Source organism: Sceloporus occidentalis, unplaced genomic scaffold, assembly GCF_023333645.1.
Source record: "Sceloporus occidentalis isolate IW3139 unplaced genomic scaffold, rSceOcc1.0.p SCAF_49, whole genome shotgun sequence".
In the NCBI taxonomy this organism is placed as follows: Eukaryota; Metazoa; Chordata; class Lepidosauria; order Squamata; family Phrynosomatidae; genus Sceloporus; species Sceloporus occidentalis.
In genome coordinates this window covers 92388-118653 of record NW_028317029.1, presented here as the reverse complement: position 1 = coordinate 118653, position 26266 = coordinate 92388, and the positions used below count along the sequence as shown (strand labels likewise).

At 40.6% G+C, this 26266-nt stretch overlaps 1 protein-coding gene across 1 annotated transcript in view; it reads right to left on the bottom strand.

Moving 5' to 3' along the window:
• LOC149288798 (piwi-like protein 4) overlaps positions 1-26266 on the bottom strand; it is a 50136-nt gene that overhangs the window by 21438 nt on the left and 2432 nt on the right. The window contains exons 2-9 of the mRNA XM_089491154.1: positions 25694-25778; positions 21809-21934; positions 12475-12689; positions 11454-11575; positions 11063-11143; positions 8239-8436; positions 7971-8082; positions 6296-6422 (exon numbers count right to left, since the gene is read on the bottom strand). Of these exons, the coding sequence (XP_089347280.1) occupies positions 6296-6422; positions 7971-8082; positions 8239-8436; positions 11063-11143; positions 11454-11575; positions 12475-12689; positions 21809-21934; positions 25694-25778 (1066 nt within the window). The remainder of the gene's footprint in view (positions 1-6295; positions 6423-7970; positions 8083-8238; positions 8437-11062; positions 11144-11453; positions 11576-12474; positions 12690-21808; positions 21935-25693; positions 25779-26266) is intronic.

Here is a 26266-nt window from a genome sequence, read left to right as displayed (position 1 = left end):
ATGTTAGTCTCCCGGTCTAAATGATGTTTGAACTCATGCGCTTGGAAATGTAGCTGCTGTGGCCTCTTCCCAAGTGGACTCCTCATAAGTGGGCAGCTAAGAGTTAAACAGGAGGGAAACAACATACCAAGTACCACCGCAGAAAGCGTTCCATCAGACTTTCTGCCTCTTACGCAACTTTCAAAACCTCTCTGAAAACCCACCTGTCCAGGGAAGCGTACAACATTCCTTCCCATTACTCCCAGCCATCATCGTAATCAAGCCATCTGAACAATCAACAGCTTCAACACATCATCGGACCCAGATCAACTCATCCCCATCCAAGCCGTCCTCTCCTATTGTCTCACTCCCCTCGACCACCTTTGCGCCGGATTTCTGATCCATTTCTTTCAAAAACATTTCTAAGCGACCCCAAACTTTTGAATGGCGGAGTATATAAATGATATGCCTTCAAAACTGCATTGCGCCCACAGGGTTAATAATCCCTGCTATAGACGGTTACGTTAGAATACATGCCGAGTGGGCGAACGGCTGGCATAATGTATGCCGTATCTATTTATGAGCTCCGGATAAATATTTAATGATAGCCGCTTCTTTGGGCGGTGCGGCGCGTCAAACATCGTCTGCTCTTTAAAGCAATCGAACGATATTCCTTTCATAAGATGCGCTTTAAAGGGAGGCTGTTCAGCTGCAGTCATCCTGCGCAGCTCTTCCCGAGGTCTGGGTGCCGGTCCAAAAATGATTTAGTATTTGGAGGACGGAAGCAGAATGATTTTGTCCTGGGAAGTCGGGTAGATAAGTGGAACGGCCTCCCAGCAGAAATGGTAGAGGTTGATTCAGTGAGGGAATATGGCTATTCTGAATATAAGAAAAGACCAAGGACCAAAGAGAGAAGGTTTTAGGTTTTTATAGGAGAAAAAAACAGGCAGAATGGTTCTTATCTGCTGTGAAAATGTATGTTTCTACCACTTTTTTGGGGGAAATTCTGTGCTTTAAAGGTAAAAGGCCTGTGCCAGGGCTCTGTATTTGCTCTGCTGGTGTGTCTTTTAGACGCGGGTTTACCCAGGCGCATGCGCAGGTGAGATTAAACATTTCAGCTCACTGACTTCATTGTATAAATGGCCAACCCAGGCAAGTTTCACGCTCATAAAACTACCAAGTTGGGCGAACATTAAAAGGATCAGTGAGTTTAGGGCTCAGATCAAAATCAGTCGCTCGCCAAAGAGAGGAGAGGACGGATCCAGAAATGAAATTAGGATTAAGAGACACAAGAGCGGCCCTCGAGTAAAACCCGAGGTATGAGTAAAGAGCGAGAAGCATCGCAAGCCCTTTGCCGGCCACCATCTGAAGCCAAGCACTAGCCAAGCGCGTTTTATTTCTACAGCCACTTCTGCATCCTGAAGCCACTTACCCCCAATTACAGCTACAAGAGCTACTACTCCCTCTTTTTGTTACCCCTACTACTCCTTTAGATTGTAAGCTCATGCGCCAGGCCCTCATAAGCCCCCCATTCCTGCCAGGAACTTTTGGTTACTGTAAGGCTAGATGGCGGCTCGCGGGCCGGGCTCTCATCTCCCGATGTGTCTGTATGTATTAATGTATATTTGTTATGCGTGTTAACTGCTCCATTTAAACTGTACAGCGCTGAGTAATTTATTGGCATTTAAAAAAATAAAAGGAAATAATAATAAAATCAGGAAAACGAGCAGCTTCACTCCGGTGTTTAAAGCACGGCAGAGGTAATTCGGGTGATATGTCTGCTTATAAACGGACGGCAATGTCCTGGTAATTGTTTGTCTTGTTCTTCTAACCTTTGTCTTATCTCTATTTCCCGCTTGTTCAAGGTGTTTGCCGCGTGTCATCGGAAAGACGTCTAAGAGCTCCCAAATCCCGCGTTTAACTTCTAGATACCGAATAAACCCGGGTTTACAGATTAAAAAAGCCTATACAAATAAATATATAAATAAATATATATATAAAAGCCACCTAATGTAAATACCACGGAATCATTCCTCCCCATTAACTCTTCTATCTCTTATAGTTAAGTTGCCGATTTCAGAAAACCAATTACACTATTTGGCAAACTATAGATATATGTCATTCTAATTAGTGCATTTAGTGGAAATGCTGGAAACATCCTTTAGGTGCCATGGATATTTTATATTTAACTCCTCATTATTATTAGTATTTTTTTTAATAATTTTTTTTTTATATTAATATTATTATCTTTTATTTATACAGAGCCAACAATTTACACAGCACTTCTTACAGTCCATACATTCAAAGGGTCTGACAAAACTACAATCAATATCACATTTTGATCAACTTTTAGAGAATTTTTTAAAATTTTGTTGATATGTATTTAGTAAAAAAAGGACATAACCTATTTTCCTGCTGCACATACATGTATTAACTCGCATGCCCTCTCATCATACTCGGTTTTCTATCTGTTTTACATTTATGTGTTGATAGCGGAATATATATATATATACATATATATATATATATATATATACTGTGTAGGAGGTGTGACTGTCCCTTTAATTAAACCGGGTTGTCTTAAGGATGATTTGAGAAATAAACAGGGAGATGTATCATTTCAAAGATAATTAATGCGATTTAATTATACTATTTTTTCAATTTCAGAAGGTTTAAGCCGGAAAAGGGCTAAAGGGTTGCTTGGCTAATAAGTCTTTCTCCAGTCAACAGATGCAGCATGGAACGGCAGCCATATGTTTAGAGAATGCACAAGAGGTCACCTGCTTTCAAAAAAATTAACTAAACAACTAAAAAAATCTAAGCAAATTCTGTAATGTAACCACATTTCTATGATTATTTAAATCGTGTTCATTAAAAGAAGTTAAAGGGACGGTAAATACTCATTAAAGCCCCGCTAGAGAATACAAGCACTTACCTGAAGTAGAAGCTGCAGCCCTGCGGCTACCCTGCTCCTCTGTGGTCTGGTGATTCTTGCCATTGATTGGCTGCTTGAAGCAGCCAATCAGTGGCAAGCAAATCACTCTCCCTTTGAAATTCATTGAAGTGCTTCTCATGCCAGCCAGCACCTGGAGGTAAGAATATAACTTGCATGGAGGTCCGAATATGGGGGGGGGTCCAGAATCCCTCCGTACGTTTGAAAGGGGGAAACCACAAAAATGTAAAGGGGCCAATCAGCTGCCATTTAAATATTAAAAGGTATATGGTGGCTGGCGAGTCCCCTCTAATAGACAGCTCTATTTAATTGTCTGGAAAATCCTATATAATGCTATCTTGTAGGGCTAATTTATTTAGACCTTATTATTCCAGATCCCAAAAAAAGAAACATTTTACATTACATTAATGACGTATTTCTCTTGGGCATCGGGATTTGATGGACATGGTCAACCAGACTATCGCGTAAAACTGATTTCTTGGCTTTAAGTTCAAATATCCAGGTTCACCCCTCCTGGTGATGTACGGTGGCTTAAGAAATAAGACCGATTACATCATCAGTTAAAAACAAATCTAGAGTTATGGTGTTTTTTTATCTTTGCGTAGATCCTCTCTCGTCCTTGAAGAACATCATCCATCGTTGAAGCCGTGATGCAAAAAATTTGGTTTGGAGGTCCATTTGGAGCCAAGTGACCGATGAGCAGCTTCTCATATATGGCTGGCGCTCCAAGGATTAAAGGGGCAGAAACCCAATAATATACATGGATTTGGTATAAAATGACGCTACAAGAAGTAGGGACGATTACGCGGTGAGTTGGTTTGCATTTTAGGAAAAGCAGGTAATGAAAGTCAAAGAGAAACCCAGCACAGGACCAAAAATCCAGGTTGAGTTCTGCTTCTCTTTTTCATTTTTCCTCCAATTTTAGCCACCAGAAGGAAGCTAGAACAGAGATCATGGCCGCTGACGTGAAACTAAACCACTAGTCTAGTTGAGGAGTTGTTAATAAGCCAAAGATTTGCTCTGTCTTTAACTAAAATAACACAGGGAGCTTTCATTCCTGAGCGGATGGCGGATCCCATTAATCCATATTGTAAGATCAGTGTAACAAAGATAGAAAAATCTGACGGAAAAGATATAAAACGTTAAAGGTAGCTGGGACGATAATTCCACATCGTGAAAGGGTTATTTGGGAACTGTCTGGGTTTGGTCTGGAGACTCCGGGTGACTTCTCTGAGTCTCGATGGAGAAACTCTGGCTCGGGGAGCGTTGCGTCAGCAATGTGCGTGCACACTGACCTGGGCAACACACAAGGTTTTGGGGGGTTACAGGAAGGGGACTTGACGCATACAAGGGTCACATGAAATACTAAAAAAGCAATTTGTATAAAATACCAAGCAAGGTGCACGTCAGGGCTGGAGCAAGACTATAACTCTCATTATCCACAGCTAGTGGGCATCTATCCCTGCAAGAGCTGGGGGTAGAGTGATGGATTTGAGTCTTTTGTAGAAGCTGATATATTTTACAGGATCAAGAACAACAACTCCTAGTCCCCTTTAAACTAGAAGGCCTTCAAGCAGGTGCCCCTTTTGTGATGGCAGAAATTGGCAGGCAGTCAGAGCAGAGCAGCGCAGAGGGAAGAAATTAAGAGACCCCCAAATTACAGAACAATGGTACATTATTTCAGAACAGGAATATGTTTATTTAACATGTATATAAAAGTAGCACATGATAATTATTTAGGAAAGCTGGGGAAAAAACACCTAGGTGGAACAGCCCCTTCAACTGAAATTAGGCTGCTTTCATTCAGTATATAGTTTCGGAAGGATGCGCGTTCTCTTTCCCACCGTCATTAGCGCCCCCCGTAGAGGGAAAATTGTTAATTTGAGGCTGCTCCGTAAAAGCCGTACTCAGCAAAGGCTATAATAGCATTACTCCCCAACATATCATTACGGAAGCCAAGCGGCAGCTTCTTCGTGCCGACAGCCGCATTGTTATCAAGTATGAAGACTTTAAATAAAGAATGCGCAGTTTCAGTGTTTATAATGGAGGCTACAATAAAGGCTGGTGCCAGCACATTCCTTCTAAACTGCAAGCTCTTGTGGCCCGTGCTCTTTATCCAGGTATATAAATAGTATATGACTAATTTTTACTGAGCTGCGTCCGGGAAAGAGAGTGCTTATCAAGAAATGGAGGATACATTATTTTAGTACAACAATACAGGAATGGATGGGTAAAGAAAACTAAAAAGGAACAATTATATTTATCCTCTTCTTAAACCTGTATCCCATTTAAAAAAAACCCATAGACATACTGTGTATATATATACAAATAAATACCGTATATATATATATATACAAATAAATATATATAATTAGACTACAAACGATTCGGCCAAATTTTTCATCCCATTTTTGAGGGCTTGTTCCATTCGGAAACAAGGTTTGTTTTCGTTTACTGCACTCATGCTCTCTCTCACACTCTCATTCATGCTCTCTCACTCATGCACTCTCTCAATGTTTGCCTACCTTCTCTGCTAACCGTTTTCGTGCGCTTCACATATCTTATCAAAAACATAAAAATATTAACAAATTCCATAGGCTCTCTTTGTCAAAGTGGAAATTCTCTACACTAACCATATGAAACAAACATGCAGGGTTGAACCCCTGGGTACTCTGCGGCCGCCATTTCTTGGAAACTTAATCCAACAGGGCACGCCGGTTAAGACTGGTACACGAACAGAAGAAGCGCCCCCAAAACTCACTGAACAGGTCTGGGAATAAATACACAGTGGATGGCATGCCAGACTGCAACTGCGCAGGATACCACTCTTTAACAGAGAATGAGAGAGAGTGTATGAATGGATCGCCTTTCTGGTAATTTCCATATGCTAATGCCCAGTCTGGAACTATATACAGAGGTTAACCCAGGGATCCATCACAATTAAAGTTGGTTACTTCAGATAGATAGTTATGTCATTTTATACAGAACGACTGTAAATAAGAACATCGACTGACTAAAAAGCACACTGGATGAAGTGAGGAATGAAAGGAGCTAAAGAGGGATTGAGGGTTTTAAAAAAAATGTAATTCATTAATTTACGTGCATTAGGAAGGAGAGGCCAAGAAGAGATTAAAAACATAGGGAAGGGTTTCAAGGGCGCGCATGGGTTTTCAGAAGAAGTATTAATAGAGATCATTCTACATAACTCTACATTAGGTCGTTGGCCAGGAAGTATACAAATTGTTCACAGAGCATTGACAGTGGTAAATACAATAAATTCTGGTATATGTTTCTTTCTGTGAAACCCCATTAGGTGTAGATTTTATAGCGCAGATCGGGAGACTGTTAAAAAGGAGAGACTACCTGTTAGATAGCAGACTTCTGGAAGCAAGTGGACAGCTCGAGGGGTGCTGGAGGACTCGGCCTTCTTCACCTTCAGGGAGCTCACCAGCATGGGCTGATGTAAATCCGTCAGGGTCAGGTTGTATTGCTGTAGCAGAAAAAAGCATTCTTAAAAGGAGTTTAGGGACAAGCTAAATTAAGAAGTGCGACATGGTGGCTCGGTTTAATTTAAGGCCTCTTCGTGGTTGTTTATTTTTTTAGAATTTAACTATATTGGGCAAAAGCACCAAGAAATTTACGGAGGTAAACAGATCATCAAAAGAAACATCAGCAAAATGTATGGGTTCACTAAATGAGAAAAGAAATAACTGCTGATGAAAGGCATAGCAAATGCTTTGGGCTTATAGCGTAAAGTAGCCCTAGTCCTTAAGGGGTTAAGAAGTAAGCAGCTTTTTTTTTTTTCTTCCAACATCCAATTTCTCATATTTATTGCACCATAAACATGCCGCAGGCGGTAGAATCTACGAGCTCCCCAGACACCGATACCTCACCCCGGACTGGTATGATCACAGATGAAGTGGGTAGCGCATGGTTGAAAGATTACCAGATCAAACTAAGAGAGAAAATACAAGGAGATAAGCTGTCCGGTGGCCCCCCGAAAGAGTCCCCCAGTACCAAGAACCTGAAAAATGTAATCATTATTTTTTTTTTACGACAAAAACATTTGTTTTGGTTTTATTTTTCGCATTCCTAACATCACTTACTACGCTTCATTAGTGAAAATGGTTCAGACTGACGAACTACTATTTTTTTTTACTGTTCAGTTTTAGCGTTTTTGTAATAAAAATCAATTCTCTGATCACACTTTAGCGAAGGCAGAGCCAGTTTATTTTAATGTCACGTGTCATAATTCGTAAATCCTAGATTTCGCGCACAGCGTACATTTTTATGGTCTAAACTGCAAAATAAATAAACTGAAATAAGAGACGCCTGCTCTGCTACCACTCCCGGTGTGTAGGGTGTCTAGGTGAAGTATTATGGACGTATAATGGGTTACTGGGCTCATCACAGGTCTCTTCTTCCACGTAAGTTCTTTGGGAGACCATTTTTTCCCCAGAGGAGCATCTTTCCTCCTAGAACCAGAGCGGCTACCCATTTGTAGCTGGCTTTTGTTAGGTGGGAGGCGGTAGCGGCGGCCAGGGACGTCCCGCTAGACCCCCTGGTTTCCTTACAGCCGTTAACAGAGCAGAATTATACCTCTTCACCATGAAGTGAATCTCTATGATTTCTCTGTTATTTCAGCAAGAGGCAGCAATGACAACAAGACCTACTGGTCTACATGATACAAGAAGAAGGGGTATGAGAAAAGGTTTACAAATTATCGCCTCTTTGATTGAGCAGCCACAGCCAATATTAACATAAAAAACAAGCAGAATTTTTAAAATAATTTTCCCTCAATTATAATGTCCTTTTCTAGTACGAACACCTTATAAAGACATTGGTTGTCCCTTTCATTGATGCCCACACCGATTAACTGGTGGAGATGGAGATGGCATTGTTGATGATGTGCATGTCCCCATGCTAATGATTTTATGTCTCTTGATACACACATGCGCAATCACTTCATCCTCCTGTGTCTAATGAAACCTAATTGTGTTTCTCTATTAAAATACCCTTATTAAGCAATAATCAATACCTCTTTATAATAATCGACATATGAAATCTCTGAACCATCCTTCTTCTGAAAGGTGTCTGTTGGCTTTATGGACCAGTCAACGTCATCAACTCTGTAGGTTTTATTATTATACCTAGAAAGAAACACCATTTTTAAAGCCTGCAAATTCTTAGAACCCAACTTGAGTGGGCAAGAAATACTTGAGACTGATGAATGCCTTCCACCCAGAATTCCGGAGGCCAGGCTGATAACAGCTCGTCCCTTCCATACATTGTGACGTTAAAGGTACCTGGTTAACACGACCTGTCCCAGCAGCTCCTTCTCGCAGGCATCAGTGAATCGCTCCGTAGGGACCCTTGAGAACAAGTCATTCATTAAATCAAGAACGGTTTCGTTCCGAAGGACCTTGTGGCTGACATCTGCGCTCATTGTTAGTTGGGTTTCCAGCTGCATTATAGATAAAGCAAACCCTGGCCACAGCATCAACCTGGAAAAAAAGCAAAAATGGAAGTTCTTCTTCTGTTGCTCCACTGTGCCAATCACTCCTTACCCTCCAAAATCAAGTTCAACTTCTCACCCTGGCCTACAGAGCTCTTAAAAACCCTGCACCCCCCCTAACCGTCCTCTCCTTTCATGACCTGCGTCTCTCTTCTACTGTTATTATCTCTTTGTATTCAGGATTTTGCCTCCTGTGGAATTCCCTTCCCCGTTCCGTCAGACTTTCTCCCTCGTACGGGACTTTCAAAACCTCCCTGAAAGCCCCGTACGACATTTCTTCCTAACACTCTCAGCCATCATCCTATTGAAGCCATCTGAACGATCAGCAACTTCAACAGAACACCCGGACCCGATCAGCTCATCCCTATCCAAGCTGTCCTCTCCTACTGTTACACTTCCCCATCAACCACCGGCTAGATTGTAAGCTCACAAGACCAGGGCCCTCTTCTCCTTCTGTACCAGTTATTGTTATTGTGTGTGATGTTAACTTTTTTCACTGCTTGTAACAGCGCTACAGGATCTGCTGGCGCTATATAAATAAATGTGATGTAATAAGTTGTAAGACGAGTAGGTTGATGATGACGACAAAGAAATCCCCCTGCTAAACGTTGCTACTCTACATGTATCTCCGCGCCTTCCGGGATATATATACTGCTTGCCCTTTTAAACGGTCCTGTTGAGCTTTACTAAGTCATTGGTCTTTTGCTGTGCTACTAATTTTACATAAATTTAATAAAAAATTTCCCAAACGTGAGGCGTATCTCCTTTGCGTAGTAATTTAATAGCTTTTTTTTGCTCTCGGAAGCAAGGCTCCGTCCGTACCGCTAAGACTTATCTTTTTTTATGTTATTGTTAGTTTTGTATATTGATTTTATAAATTTATGCTTTTTAAAAAAAAATATATATATATTCTCCAGGGCCAGCCCAAGGCAAAATGCCGCCTGGGGCGAATTTTAAAATGGCGCCCCCCCCTTATCTACCCTTCCTCTCCCTCCGTCCCTGCCGCCCCTCCCATTATCTACCCTTCCTCTCCCTCCGTCCCTGCCGCCCCCCCCCACTTGTACTTACCTTTCAGCAGTCCTGCGGCGAGTCTCCCTGTTCGGTCTCGGTGCCGGCTTGTAATGCTGAGCACCGGAAATCTTCTGGCACTCAGCATTACAAGCCGGCACCGAGACCGAACAGGAAAAAAAAAAAAAAAAAAAAAAAAAAAAAAAAAAAGGGGCCTGAAGCGGTTGCCCCACTCGGCTCCATTGTCGGGCCGGCCCTGATATTCTCCCCTCTATGGAACCTGCTAGCACTCTATAAATTACATTTTATAAAATAATGATAAATGCCTTTAAATACGGGCCGGATTTAGCAAAGAAGAATAACCGGGGCTGTAATTGTTGATAAGGACAGGATTCGTTGCTGATCCAGCGATCTATTTCGGAGTCAAGAAGGAACTTTTAAGGCACAATTGGAAATCACTTCAATGTGAGGATTTTAGATCTTCTTTTCTGATCAACAGCAAGGGGCTTACCTTAATATGTCTTTTTTCAACCTAAATTACTATGTTACTACACAGTAGCCCTTCTGGCCCAATGACTTGTTTTAGCCACTTGCTTGGAACAAGACCTTACTAATCTCACAAGGGTCTCACGTTCAATGGTTTGGCCTTACTCTTTCAACTTTTTTAATGAATGCCTCCTGTAAAAATGTTTTGTCTTATATATATGTGCCAAAAAAAATAAATATATGCAGTATTCTCCATCACTTTGTTGGCCTTAGGGGCACATCTCTGTAAGATCGACGAAGATCTTCTTGCACTGTCATAGCTGCTCGTAGTCTGTCTTGGATTGATGGGGTTGTACTTAATTAATCATGCCAGTTGGCAGCTATGTGTTGTAACATTCATCACGCTTCAAGGAGAACGACACAATGTGGCTTCTGACCGCTTTTAAACATGGTAAGGATCTCACAGATTCAAAATTTCTAATTCAGGCAAATAATACCTGCTGATATGTTTATATAATGGTCACTAATGCTTCCCTTTATATGTATTGTAATTTAGAAAAACGAACAATGAACACTGAGAATTTTGACTTTCAATACAATTGTGTTTTAGTAGAACTTCGATACGCACCTTATGTACGAGGTTGGGGTTAGCCAGTATATTATGGATTTAGATAAGCGGCTGGAAAGTACGGGAATAGTGTATTATATTTGAAAAGTATTGAAACATGGCGTCTCCGTGTACTATCGGTACTAGGACCATCTATAGACCGGCTGCAGGGCATAACTGCACATACTGTTCTCTTTGCTTTTAAAGCTTTTGCTATCGTAACATTGTATTCACAACCATATCGCTCTGCAGATATGTTTGCAGAGCCCCTTAGTACTTTCTCATTCAGGCTGATGACATGTTGGCTTGTCTAGGACCCCAGTTCATTCACAACCCCAGCAGCCTATGCATGCGCAAGCACACCACCAGCAGGTGCTTCTGCCAGGAGGTGAGCAGCGGCCAGATAGATAAGGCCACAGACCTGAATACACTGATCACATACATATACAGATATACACTAGCGTATATACCCACTATTAAAATAATAAAATTACCAGAAAAAAATAGATAATACCTGTGCTGCGGGATCTGCACTGGGTCAGAAGGACTGTAGTAGTTGCGTCCAACCTGGTACATTGAAAGAGCTTTAAGAATCCTAGAATAAACCAAATGAACAGGGGCAATTAAGATCAAAAGTCACTTCAAAATCAGGAGGAAGGATGATGATCAGAAGATCTCCTCAACCAGGACATGACTTCCACGACCTGCAAAAGCATGACATTGGGGCAACTCCATTGGGCAATGCCTAATCCTGAAGATTTGTAGCAAGTTGTTATTAGTAATCTCTTGAAGCTCACCCCCTGTTTAGTGAATACAACCCATTGTGTTTATATATATATATAATCGGCATAGATTTAGGTGTTGGAAGTGGGGAGGAATTACGCATTTACAGCGCACACGCTTACCTCTTGAATATTATGTTAAGAAACTGAATGCACACAGGTGATCCGGCTGGCAGCTGGTTACTCAACGTGACCGTTATCTTCACGAGTTCCCCATTCCTTGTTTGACTAGACAGTTCTGTCACCTGAGTGTAAATGACATTTATATGTGGGATAAATACACTATAATATGGTAAAGTTGAGCTATTTATTACTCTCGATATTATTTTCACACGGTACTTCAAAATACAATTACACAAGCATCAAAAGGATCCATAAAAAACACATCATAACGAGGAATTATTCATCATTCTGCATTATTCTGGCCTCTTGGAGCACTTCCGCAAAAGGGCGGAGCCATGGAGTGCGCCACAGGGACAGCCTCTCTCCTCATTCCTCCAATTGGGGGAGAGGGTGTGTGCGGAGGCTCCACCCTTTTCCAGAAGCGCTCCTGGCCGCCTGTATAACGGAGTGGATACTCGGGAGAAGCAGAGGAAGAAAAAAGACAGAAGGACAAGAAGAGGCAAGAGAAGAAGCTGAGACGAGGAAAAGGAGACAAGGAGATGAAAGCAGCCGGCGGAGAATACATTAAGAGAGCATGAGAGAGAGTGAGACAGCATAAAAGAGTGAACGAGAGCTTGAGTGTATAAGATTTAAATCTCAACTGGGACAATACTTCCCAATACTTAGACCCATGAACATAAATATTGTTTCCTAGATTGTAAGCTTGTTTGAGCAGGGCCCTCCTTAAATTTTGTTTCTGTAAATCCAAATGCTCTACTTTGTTATGTCCTGTTTACTCATTACAGATTAGGAGAATACCAGCTATATATAAATCAATAAATTATAAATGCAAAACATAACCGATGTGTAATTAGTCAGAGGGTAAGATGAGCCTCAGGACCAGACTATTAAGTGGTGTTAATGATGGACCCCACGTGACTAGTCCACATGAAATGGGAGAACTACCTAATACTCATTAAAATGGATATGGAATCCTTTGGCAACACAAGCAACTGATACATAACATGCAGTATAACCTTACTTTATCATTCAGTTTACGGGACAGGAAAAGAATGGCTCCATCAAATGCCTTAGCCTTCCCAAGAGTCTCTTCATGCATGTACAGCAAAGCAGTCTTCAGCTTCCTCGACGCGAAGTCCGGGTTAAAGTCCACGTGGTATTGGTAGAGACGCCACTGGTTGGGCAGGCCCAGTCCAAACAAGTTTGTCAAAAGTTTTACAGGAGTCCCACTGGTACCTGAGAAGAAAAAATAATTGATTGTTTCTCCATGAAGACCATGAACTGGTCTTCTAAACAGAGAGTGCATTAAGGTTCTAGAACAGTTAATGAGGAACCCATCAAAAGAAGTCCAAGGCCTTTATTCCAAAATATACATATTTTTTATCTTTCAACATATTTCATAACAATAATATTAATATCATTAATAATAATAATATATCCCAAATAAGCTTCTTTACCAGAAGTGTGCAAATGTATATTGGGGTTGTGTAAGTTTTGCTGATATTAAGTCTCCATTAAAGAAACGATGATGCTTTTACTACATCATGGCAAAAATATTTTGAAGGGTCCGTAGCTCCTTATAGCATAAAGCATGCAGGTTAAGCAAAAATACCGCTAACTGCTGACATTCGATGATTTGTCTCCACTTACTGCTCACCAACCCAGCCCGATAACCGGCAGCGTGCTTTTATACAATATAAACGGCAGAGAAAACAATAAATAAATAAACAGCCAAAGGCATGTGAGGTTTCCATCTCCTGCCAATAACGGGTATTAGCGTTCTTCATTTATTAATAAAGCATTGGGGTATTTCTCTGGACCTGCCCCAACGCCATTAAAGAAGCAAGAGAGATGATACAATGTAGTCATCCTCAAGCAAATGGAAGCCATTTTCCGTGCAGATTCTTGCAAGACAGGACTGGCCACCTGGCACTACCGGCAAAGGCCTGGGGGGCCGCTTACCGACACCTCTCCATGCATCCATCGGCAGTTGGCTTTTCCGGCCACCGGCCTTAAAGTGCCAGGGCGGCCTCATCATTCCCAGTCAGGCCCAGGCTACATGACATACCACCAGTCAAAGTAACGTACAGCCATGTGTAGCCAGCCGGCGGCAAAATGTACATCCATTGGCGGCCTCTGGCCTAGTCATCCCAAGCCCTGATAACAAATATTATTCCTAGTATTATTGGATACCCAAACCCTTCCCAGAAATCCTATTACACTTCGCCCCTTTCATAATTTTTGTCAGAAAAATATATTTGTCACGTGACACAGAAGCGGGCACCGACAGGCTGTTACCGGGGAAACGAAAAATACTTCTAAAAGGTGAAGGCCTTCCTCATTATATCCCAGCAAAAGCCAGTTCGCTGCCGCCCGCAGTGAGCTCAATGGGTCAGAAACCATCTTCATTGCTTACCGTCTGCCCCCCGCAGACACAGGGTGAGATTTAATTACCACACTGCCATTTGGTGAAGGGGGGCAACTAATGTCCTTAGATATGCCAACATGGCAGCATGCATTTAAATAAACCGTATCATAAAACAAAATACATAAAATATTTACACACTATAACTAAACAAAAAATATTGAGTAATGTAAGCTGAGTCATAATTATTGTTTTCTTGAGCCCTTTAATATATTTTTTGTATTAACAAAAAAAAAAAAAAAGGACGTCAGCCAGTCAGCGTCATGTCAGATATGATGTCAGCCTCATGCCGGATATGATGTCAGTGTCGTGACGGAAATGATGTAATCTCTGATGCAGCACTGACTGGCAGACCCACTGTGGGAGTTTGAGTCGTAGATCTGTGCATTGACCCGCACAGATCTCTTTTGCCCCTGCACCCCGGGGCAAAAGTAATTAACTGGCCAGCCTCAAGACCAGCCCCAGGGGAAGCGGCCTACTGAGAAATCTCCGGCAACCAAGTCCTGACTTCATGGCTACACTGAAATCAATGGGAGCGCTTTCTGCGCATGCTCGTCAACGTCACATGAGAGCCCCTGGAACATCCCCTCTCAGTGATCTAGGTGGCAGTAAGTATAGCATTTGTATACTATCTCTTAGGCCGTACCCCAGAAATATATATATAATATATATAAATCAATGGACTGGGAAGCGGCCGTACATTTAAATCCATTCCTTTAAGTTTTGCGCAGGGTCAAATCTTTTTCTTTTCTAACGCAGACGTGATTTGTCTCTTGCATTAAAACATAATAAACTACAAGCGCCTTGGAAGACTTTCATTATTAATGTCAGTGTTAAGACGCTTTGCCCTTTGACTCCGTGATGTCTACCCAGTCTGTCTGCTATTAACCCATAAAGCTCCTTATCATAATGGCTCCATGCATGTATTTTATCTTATTTATCATTCTGTAAACTGGAAAGCGATAAATACACCTGTTACTTCTAAATATATATATATATAGTACTGTGCAAAGGTTTTAGGCAGATGTGAAAAAATGTTGTAAAGTACGAACTCTTTCAAAACCAGACATGTTAATTGTTTATTTTTATTATTTAACAAAATGCAAAGTGAGCAAAGAGAAGACCAATCTAAACCAAAATCTGGTGCGACTGCCCTCTGCCTTCTGTATCTAGGTCCAAACATGTTGGAGAACTAATCACTAAATCTGTGGATTTAGGCGCCTCAGTTGCTGCTCTTTCATGTAATTCCAGACAGACTCGATGATGTTAGGATCAGGGGCCCGTGGGGGCCGTACAATCATTTCCAAGACTCCATAATCTTCTTCATGCTGAATATAGTTTTTAATGACTTTGTGTGTTTGGGGTCGTTGTCATGTTGCAGAATACATTTTGGGGTCAATTAGATGCCTCCCTGATAGTCCTGCGGGATGGATAAGTATCTGCCTGCACTTCTCACACTAAAGGAATTTGGTCCTTCATTCTGACCAAATCCCCAACTCCATTTGCAGAAAAGCAAACCCAAGCTTGCAAAGAGCCTCCACCATGCTTTACTGTTGCCTGCAAACACTCATTATTGTACCAGCCCTTCGGCAAACAATCTACCTTCTGCTACAGCCAAGTATTTCACATTGTTACTCGACAACTGTCGATTGGCTTTGTTTCCATGTTGGAGGTATGGCTTTTTGGCCGCATCAGACTTCTCCGGACAGTAGATGGATGTACCACGATCCCACTGTTTTCTGCCAATGCTGAGCTGAGGGCACTGCTGGACATCTTCCGGTTGCGAAGGGAAGGAAGCATGATGTGTCTTTTATCTGCTGCAAGTTTCCTTGGCCGACATCTGCATCTATGGTCTTCAACATTGAAGCTTCTTCAAAAGGGCTTTGGCAGAGCATCTGGAATCCCCTGTCTGCCTTGAAATTCCTGCCTGGGAGAGACGTTGCTGATGCAGTATACCCACCTTGTGGCTTGTTGCTGTGCTCAGTCTTGCCATGGTGTATGACTTTTGACATTAAACTTCGGCAACCTCACCTTGTTGGTGGGTTTATCTGTCCCGCACCCAGTTTAATTCCTCCTGCACAACAGCTTCTCTTTCAGTTAATGATTGTGTTTCAATTGACACATTAAATAAATGATCATTAGCACCTATTTGGCATAATTGTTAATTGTACACCTAACTATATGCCTACAAACTTTGGAAGGAGGATGCCATGGAAATTTAAAGGGGCCACACTGCTATCGTATGCATTGAAGTGCAAATAATGGATGGAGTGTCCCTTTAACTAACTGCAACTCATTAACATATTCCAAGGGGCAGCTCCTTTTCCCTTACCTATGCAGTCGCAAACTGGAAGGTGGGCTTCAGAAACATTAAAAATTGACTACTTTAGAAAATACAATTGTACGCCATATAATTATACGAAAGATTGCCTGTGATGTTTAAATAAAATCATCTTTTTTACTGCATTCAAGGTCCCCCTTGAGAACCAATATCCTTGCCTCGAAAGCAAATCTTTCATTTTAATCAAAGCCATCGGGGCAGCTCGGAGGATATTTACGTATCCCTCGATTTAGTTCATGAATATTCAGTGGTCCCCAATGTGTTTCCAAATGTAAAATTGTATATTTTTGAAACAGTGTTTGGACTTCTTATAAATTGCCATAGAATATTTATGCCGATCTCATCCAAGCTGGTAAGTTATGAAAATGTTACAGATGGATTCCATTTTACATCATCAGAACCCGTCCATATTCCAGGAGACATTGCCTTTTGTAAATTGATCAGGATTTTCAATGTATGGATAAAGGTACATTTCACGGTAGGCTGTTGATCTCTCTTTTAGGTTTATAATAAATATCCTGGAATTCTACATTTTTTAACCCCTTCGTGACAAAGGCTGATTTTACTTTTTGTACCCTTCGTGACAATGGCCGTTTTAACATTTCTGCGCTGCTTGTGTTTAGCTGTAATTTTCTTCTTTCCCGTTTACTGAACCCACACACATTAGATATTGTTTTTTTCAGGACAAGAAGGTCTTTCTTTAGATGACATTGTTTTGATTGTATCGTATTATTTACTATTAAAAAAAGTATAAAATATGGTGAAAAATTTAGAAAAAAATGACTGTTTCTAACTTTTAGCTGTAAAAGGTAATAAAAAAACCTGCTAAATAGATTCTACTATTTGTCCTGAGTTTAGAAATACCCAATGTTTTTATGTTTTTTTGCTTTTTTCTGGTAATTCTTCCCCCCATGTGCCATTTCGGGTATCTTTGAAGCAGGCCAATGCAATTTACCCCATCAAGTCATATATTTTTGAAAACTAGACAGCCCAGGGTATTCCAAATGCTGGTATTTTAACCCTTTCCAAGCACTTATTCTACCATCAGCCTTTGTCAAACTTTATGGTAGTAATTTTTTTGCATTTGTTTTTTCACACACATTTTACTTTAGGTATGAATAAACAGGTTCTGGTATATGTCACTATCATAAAACACCCCAATATGTGTTTAGCAACATCTGCTGAGTACAGCGATACCTCACATGAATGATTTTGCATGGCTGTTTGGGGGCAAAAGGGCCACATTTGGGGCATGCACATTTTTCAATGTTGAACTTTGGCATTTGGGGATCCACTGCCCATGCCCTATTTGGCACATCTTTGAGCCGGGCCATTTCAGTGTGCCCAATAAAGCTATATATTTTTGAAAACACGACACCCCAGGGTATTTCAAATGCTGGTATTTTAACTCTTTCCATGCACCATATCTACCACCAGTCTTTGTCAAACTTTGTGGTAGTCATTTTTTTGCATTTGTTTTGTCACACACATTTTACTTCAGGTATGAATTAAAAAGTTCTCGTATATGTCACTATCACAAAACACCCCAATATGTGTTCAGCAACATCTCCTGAGTACAGCGATACCTCACATGAATGATTTTGCCTGGCTGTTTGGGGGCAAAAGGGCCACATTTGGGGCATGCGCATTTTTCAATGTTGAACTTTGGCATTTGGGGATCCACTGCCCGTGCCCTATTTGGTACATCTTTGAGCCGGGCCATTTCAGTGTGCCCAACAAAACCATATATTTTTGAAAACTAGACACCCCAGGGTATTTTAAATGCTGGTATTTTAACTCTTTGCATGCACACATTTTACCACCAGCATTTTTTCAAAGTTTGCAGTAGTATTTTTGTGTGTGTATTTTTCCCACACACACCTACTTTATGTATGAATTTACAGCTCCTGGTATATGCCGCTGTCACACGACACCCCAATATGTGTTCAGCAACATCTCCTGAGTACAGTGATACCCCACATGCATGGGTTTGTCATTTTTGGGGGGAACTAAAAGGCCACATTTGGTACGTGTGCATTTTTCTAATTGGAAATTAGATGTGTGGCCATCCTTCCCCCCGTGTTAATTGGGACCTTGTTGAACCCGGCCAATTCATTTTACCCCATCAAATCATACATTTTTTTAAAGTAGACACCCCATGGGCATTTAATATGCCAGTATTTTAACTCTTTCCATGCGAGAATTGTTTTAAGCTAATATGCTAATTTTAGGACTTGCTTACAAAAATATATTTTTTATATATATATAATTTTTTTTTGCCTTTTTTTACATTTTTTTTAAAAAAAATTTCAACTTGAAGGTTCCCCTGATAGTGACATCAGTGGGAAATTATTTTTACATTTTACTGGTTTTTTACTATTTTTTTTCTAATTATTATTAATTTTATTTTTAATTTATTTTTTCTAATCACACTGTGATTAGAAAGCTGAGCTCCATTGACTTGCATGGTTGAATGCAGTACCTATATTCAACCTGCAAGTGGAGCCAGAGTTCTCTAGAGGGTCAGGAGACCGTCTAGCGAACCTTTTCATCTTTATTATTTTTTTTCCCAGGCCGCCGCCATCTTGCTGATGGCGAAGATCACCGGCAGCTGCGGCTGTGACCGCTCTCCGGAGCGGTCACAGTCCATCCCCAGGTAAGTGTTTGGTGTCGCTGGATGCCTCCTGATCGAGGCATTCCAGCGACACCATTTAAGTGGTTGATCGCCTCCTAAACGCTTTTAAAACGGGCGTCCGCCGCCATACAAAGTATGGCGGATGTTGACGCCCCGGGGAGGGGCCAGAGATGGCCCCTTTGTGCCGATAATGGCGTTGCTGAATGCCTCGAGGTCGAGGCATTACAGCAACGCCGTTTCGGTGCAGAAAGCGAAAATAGGTCCTGGCACGTCATTTGTCGTTATCGACTTGAATTTCTGTGACGTGCCCGGACCGGCAATTGTCATCAAGGGGTTAAAGGACGCCAATCTCTCTTTCACAAGAATCAGGATTGGAATTCCTTGAGAGTATCCAGGAACCTGGGATAAATGCAGAAAAATTATTCCTCTGGATGTGAATTCCTTGCAGGGTTGATGTGTTATTGGACTCAGGCTCAACATAGACCAGCTAACGTATCACTGATGATTAAAACAATTAATAGTGGCCATTGTTCCCCCCTTTTTTTAAAATAGAAAATGTATTGTTTTGTCATTATTCATTTATAAAAAAAACCCAAAAATATATTAATTATTATTATGATTTATTCTATATCAGATATTAAAAGCTTGCATTGGTAGTGGGTTCTAGAGCTCGGCAGAATGTTTCTTTTTTATCTTTGTATACCTGTCCTTTACTTAGTTTTGCCATGCCATTCTAGATCTGCCTCGGGAACTGTACCATCGGACCAGGCCAGAACACAGATCCTACATTTATGGCTCACACTTGTTTTTGCACCGGATGTCTATTACTGTGACCTCTCTTTAGTGTGAACCAGGTACCATCTCCTGCTAGGTTCCTGTCCCAGGACACTCACAACGCCAGACCCACAGTGGGTCCCGACTGTGGGCCTATGAAGAAAGTCAAGTCCATAAAAACACGGTTTGGTGTGGAGGAACTCCAGTGGTCTGCATGGAGCCCTGGCCTCAACCCCATCGAACACCTGACCTCACAAATGCTCTACTCGATCAATGGGCAATAATTCCCCGAGAAACTCCCCAAACACTGGTTGAAAGACTTCCCAGAAGAGCGGAGGGGGGCAACTCTATATAATCGCCAATGGTTTTGGAATGGGATGTCCAACGCGCTCATATAGGTGTGATGGTCATGTATCAACATACTTTTGCTGATAAAGCGTATATAAAATAAAAGATGCACATTTTGCAAATTATGTGTTCCCAACCGCTCTCCCCCCTCCTCCACTACCACAAGGAGAAGAGGAAAATGTCTCATTCGTTCATACTTTTGAAAACAGATTGAGCGATTGAAAAAAATAAATCGCATTCTCAGCCTGCAGGCTTCCACATTAAAAAAACGAAGCTTTTAGAGGAGATATAAAATCCACAATATCTTTTGGAGAAGACAACAGGCATTTTTAAAACAATCATCTTTTTTTTATAATTTTTTTATAATTCAGCAAAGAAAATTAGTGGTTCTGCTTTTTTGTCTCGGTGATTAATACACTGAACTCTAATTTATTAAGGTTTAAAAGGCGTAGTAATTTCATAGGCAATAAAAAGAATAGACTGAAAGCTGCATTATAACACATGTTAAAAAAACCCAGAATGAGAAATGGGTAATTTCATGATAATTTCTTTTGTTGCCATAGAAAGCCAGCAGAGGAATAATTTTACTGCCTTTATCCCAGGTTCCTGGATCCCCTGTAAAAAAACCCTATTCACGAACACTTTGCTCTCTCTCCCAGTAGCAGTGTCACTGTGACCGGGGAAAGAGCAGAGGGAACGTCTTATAAACTAAACGTAATTTTAATCAATCAGACCAGCAAAGAGGTTATTTATTCCGATATAGAATGGGCTGGAGTACTCAGTTTAAGACACTCTAGTCATCAGAAGCACTTTATTGCATATATATATGTATTTGCCCCTTTGTCAGTGTGTTCCCACTGGGGGGAGCGTGGGTCAGCAGTATGTGTGGTATGCTGGGGGGTGTAGGTGGTATTGGACAGGAGGCCTCCTCCATTATGCAAAGTACAACAACCCTGGGCACCAGGATGAGATTTCTTGTTGCCATGGTCACCTGGGGTTTGTGGAGCCCTATATATAGTGGCAAGAAAAAGTTAGTCCTATAGTGGAGGGAGCCTCGTGATTCAGGGCTGCTTTGCTGCCTTGTCATCATTAAGGGGACAATGAATTCCCAAGTCTATCGAGGTATCATACAGGATAATGTCAGGATGGATGTCCACCAGCTAAAACCCAGTAGACGTTGGGTGATGCAGCAGGACAATGACCCTAAACATCATAGTAAATCTACTACAGAATGGCTTAAAAAAAGAAAACCCGCCTTTTGGAGCAGCCCAGTCGGAGCCCAGAACTTAACCCATCAGAGATGCTGTGGAAGGCCTCGAGAGAGACGTTCACACCACACATTGTAGGAATAGGCTGAGCGGAAGCAGTTCTGTAAGGAAGAATGGTCTAAAATTCCTCCCGAACGTTGTGCGGATCTGATCTGCAGCTACCGGAAGGTTATTGCTGCCAACCCCAACCAGTTATTAAATCCAAGGGTTTGTCTACTGTGCACTGTGATCTAGATGTAGATCAGATTACTGTTTATGAACAATTAATGCAGAAAACCAGGTAATTCCAAAGGGTTCACTAACTTTCCCAGTGTTTTCCCTTTTTCCTTGCTGGGGGGCAGGGAAATGGGCAAATGCATTTTTAAGTGTTATTTTGAAATATTTTGTATTATTTACACATCTAGAGAGTAAGTCCGAGTAAGCTGCAGGAAGACATGCAGTACTGCATTGAGCCCCAGCCAATAATAAACCGTGGACACAATTTTCATGCAGGAAACTAATTATTGGGTATTATTAATAACCATTAACCAAACGCAGATATGCTTTCACACAGATGCATGGTACCTGTTTTACGATCCTTCACGTGGGACATGGACTGTCTGGTGTTAAACCCCAAATCTTGTAAATTCCGTGCAGTCCGGCGTCCTCTCTCTGCAATAACACATCTGCCATCTCCAGCAGACATGGTACCTGAAAGGAACAATCAAAGGTGACTTAGAGAAAATAGTTTTATCGTATAAAGTATTGAAGGTTTATGCTCTACAGCAAGATTTTGTAGCATCTGTTAAACTGTCCTCCATTACTCTGATACTGTTCATCATATCATTCGGGATATTTGATCTTTCACTCTTATATAACATATCCCCCCATTGAAGAACAATCACAAGAAACATAGCTTACTGCTTAGAGACTGGTTAAGTCTACTGGTGTTAAATAAAATATAAGACATATAAAACTTCCTATAAACAACAATAGGCACCTAATAAAAGAGCCACCTATTATCGGAATGGCACTACTTCACTGCCAGCCACACTATCCCTAGTGGTTGGATTGGGTAATGCACACACACCGCAGGTTTCTGATGTGCCAGCAATAGGGACCAACAATATGAGACAAATAACAAACTACTGGTTTATATAGCGTCATCACACACACATACACCCATGCTCACACACACATACCCATGCTCACACATTTGCACTCCCATGCTCACACACACATACACAGCCATGCTCTCACACACACATTTACACATCCATGCTCATACATCCATATATCAAAATTGCAGTTTTTATGACCAACAATGTGACCAATAATAGATTACTGTTTCAGGAAACAGTTTAATATTATTATTGATTTATAAAGCACCATCATATTCTGCAACCTTGTATAACAAGCAAACAGTACATCACTCAGTTAGTGAATGAGAGGGTAAAGAAAGGAGTATGTATGTATGAATGTGTGTATGTTAAGAGTGAACGTTTAGGCATAAGTATTTGTGTGTGAGCGTGAGTGTGTCTTTGTGAGCGTGAATGTGTGTGTATTTGTGTGAGCATGGATGTGTAATGTGTAAGAGTATGTTAGCATGAATGTGCGTGTATAAGTGTTTGTGTGTGAGCATAAGTGTTTGTATAAGTGTGTGTGTGTGAGCATGAATGTGTGTGTTAGAGCGCTCTATATGTGTGTAAGTTTGTAATCATAAATATGTATGTGTAAGTGCAAGAGGGAGTATGTGTTAGCATGAGTGTGTAAGTGTGTATAAGAGGGAGTTTGTGTTAGCATGAGGGTGTATGCGTGTTAGTGAGTATGTGTAAGCATGAGTGTGTATGTGTGTTAGCATATGTGTGTAAGTTTGTACAAATGTGAGAGCGTGTGTGATGTCTTCTGGTTCATATGTGAACCAGAACCCCTTGGCTTTACCTGCCCCCTGGGCCAGAAGGTGCCAGCCCTCCCTTGCATGTACTTACATAGAAACATAGAATAACATAGATAGGAACCACTCTGCCCATCCAGTCTGCCCAATTTTCCTGATGGAACTGAAAATTGTGAAAACCAGTGTGAAAGGGTGTCTCAAGGATAAAGAGTATATACTTTCCTTTCTTTTTTCACTGGATACCCAGCTGCAACCCGTAACAACACACTCACACACAAGCGCCCCCTAGTGGATCAATTTCCTGATGTAAAGACTCAGACTTTAATCAGTACATGGTCTTGTCTTAGATTCAGGATAGCCATATGCCCATCACAGGCAAGTTTTAATTCCCTCACTATATTAGCCTTTACCCCGTCTGCTGTGAGTTCCTTCCACTTATCTACCACCCTCTCAGTACAGGCAGGGAAACCGTCATACACAAATGAGAGAACAGAACTCTGCTAAGTGTTATTTAAAAAATGATTTACAAGAAAACCTAACTTCTCAGTTTTGCAGTCATTTATTTATAACAATGTTGTTTTTAGGTCAATACTTAAAAAAAAAATGGTTCAATGAAACTTATGGTCACCAAGACACACAACATCCACCTGTTTCCAAAGCCAAAGTCTCGGTCATCTACTGAACTGCAAACCTCACTGTGGTTCATTTGAACAAGTCTCGTCACTGAGACCTCATTTGCAATGCACTGGAATATTAAAATATTAAAAGGCGGACGGCTCAGCGAGATTCCTCGGCTGTCTCATCCACGGGAGAAGAATGACAAGCGGACCAGACACCAAAAGTTCTTAGATTTCTGAACACAGGCTGCGATCTTTTCTTCTTTTCCGCACGCGTTTCGCTCTTCCATTTTTATTCACTGACTTTCTATGAGTTGTTTCTTTTCCGTGATTTATATATACAATCTACGAGTACCGCATGCAGTTTCAAAGCAATCAAAAGTTTGCTCTTGCAAATATCTGTAAGTCCATAAATGTAATTAGGATGCTCCGCGGTGCTGCAACAAGTCACTTCTACATCATGCAACGATTTGAGTTTAAGGTGCTGTCCCACCTGCTCGCTTACAACACATTTTCAGCATTTACAAGATTAAAAAAACAATTATTTCATTACGTACAATTTTGCCTCATTCAGATTTTTTTTTTGCCCACAACACTTCATAGTCATGTGACAAAAAAGCAAGCTCTGATTGGCTGTTGCCACAGAAATAGATTTTTTTTAATTTTATAATATATTTTTAATGTGATTAAACCTTCAGATAAAAGAATTAACTTCTAAGTTTGCTCATTTATGTTTTTAACATACCTAAAACATGGAACGCGACAGCAGCTCTACTCGTCCAGTCTGAACTTTTCCTGATGTAAAGACTCAGACCTTAATCAGTCGTCGGTCTCATCTTAGATGTAGGATCCATAAGCCTATCCCATGCGTGTTTAAATTCCCTCTCTACATCCGCCTCTACCACTTCTGTTGAGGATTAGCTGGGAAGGACAAACTTTTCAACCTCACTAACCTGTGAAAAGGGCCCTCCCCAATATATATATATATGTATATATCATATATAAATACATCCCGTAGAAACATTATATATATGATATCTATACATGTATATAAATATATATATAATATATAAAGTCCCATAACTCTAGATGGCAAGCTCACAGTATAAATGTGTATTTGTTAACCACTTCATCTTTAAATTGTGCAGGGCGGCAGAATACATTAACGCTTAATAACTAATAATAATGTAATGTATATATATATAATGATACAGACATGATACAGATATATATATATATAATATACATAATAATACAGATATATATATATATATATAATATACATAATGATACAGACATGATACAGATATATATATATATATAATATACATATTGATACATAATGATACAGATATATATATATAATATACATAATGATAGACATGATACAGATATACATATATATATATATATATAATATACATAATGATACATATATATATATATAATATACATAATGATAGACATGATACAGATATACATATATATATATATATAATATACATAATGATACAGACATGATACAGATATATATATATATATATATATATATATATAATATACATAATGATACATATATATATATATATATATAATATACATAATGATACAGACATGTGCAGATAACCCCTCTTCCCAAAATCCCATGCAGAGTGTTTCATTATAGGTGACAATCCCTCTTTGGGACCCTTTCATGCTGGAAGGTGTGCCTTTCATTGCGGTGGATTGTTACTCTGCTTAGTAGACCAGGCCAACAAAGGTTCAATCCCTGACACTAGTGTGAATGTTAATGATTTGCCTGCCGGGGTATTAAACAAGCAGTAAAAGCAGCGAGACAAGCTTTACTTTCTGAACTGGCACCTGCTAAAAAAAGCTGCATATCGCCGCTTATTTAAGGGAATCCTTAAATAATGTCATCCCAAGGAATAGGACCCAAATAGTTAAAAAATGCATACTTACTAATGAAGCTGCTTTTTCCATTATCACCGCCACCACTGGTACCCTGCGCGGCTGCGGTGCCCACGGAATCATCACCAGGAGGGCTCTGAAAAACATTTGAAAAAAAGGTGTTACTGAGAGCTGAATGACGTTTCGCTTGCTAGCGTGGCAAGGACAGAACTGGAAGCAAGGACAGAGTCTTTTCCTACATAAAGATTACCCTTTTCCATGTTTGCTGTACCCACACAAATTAAAGAAAAAATACGGCTATACAAACACACACAAAAAAAAAAATAATAATAATAATAATAAAAAAGAGTGCTAGTAGGCAAAAAACCAGATGAACCAATTTAGGGGGAAAATAAATGTAAAAAAATACTTTTTTCCCCTCAATTTTTTACTTTGTAGGAAGAGGAAAAAAAACTTTCTCACTCTCTTCCGTCCAATTTCTCCTATATGGATCACACTGCGATCAAAAGCAGGGCTCCATAGTCTTGCACTGCTGGTCGCAATGCACGCAATCAGCCAGCAGGGGGAGCAATTGGAGGTCCCAGCAGGGTCTCTCCTGTCCTCCAGTCACATTCTGGTAGGTGT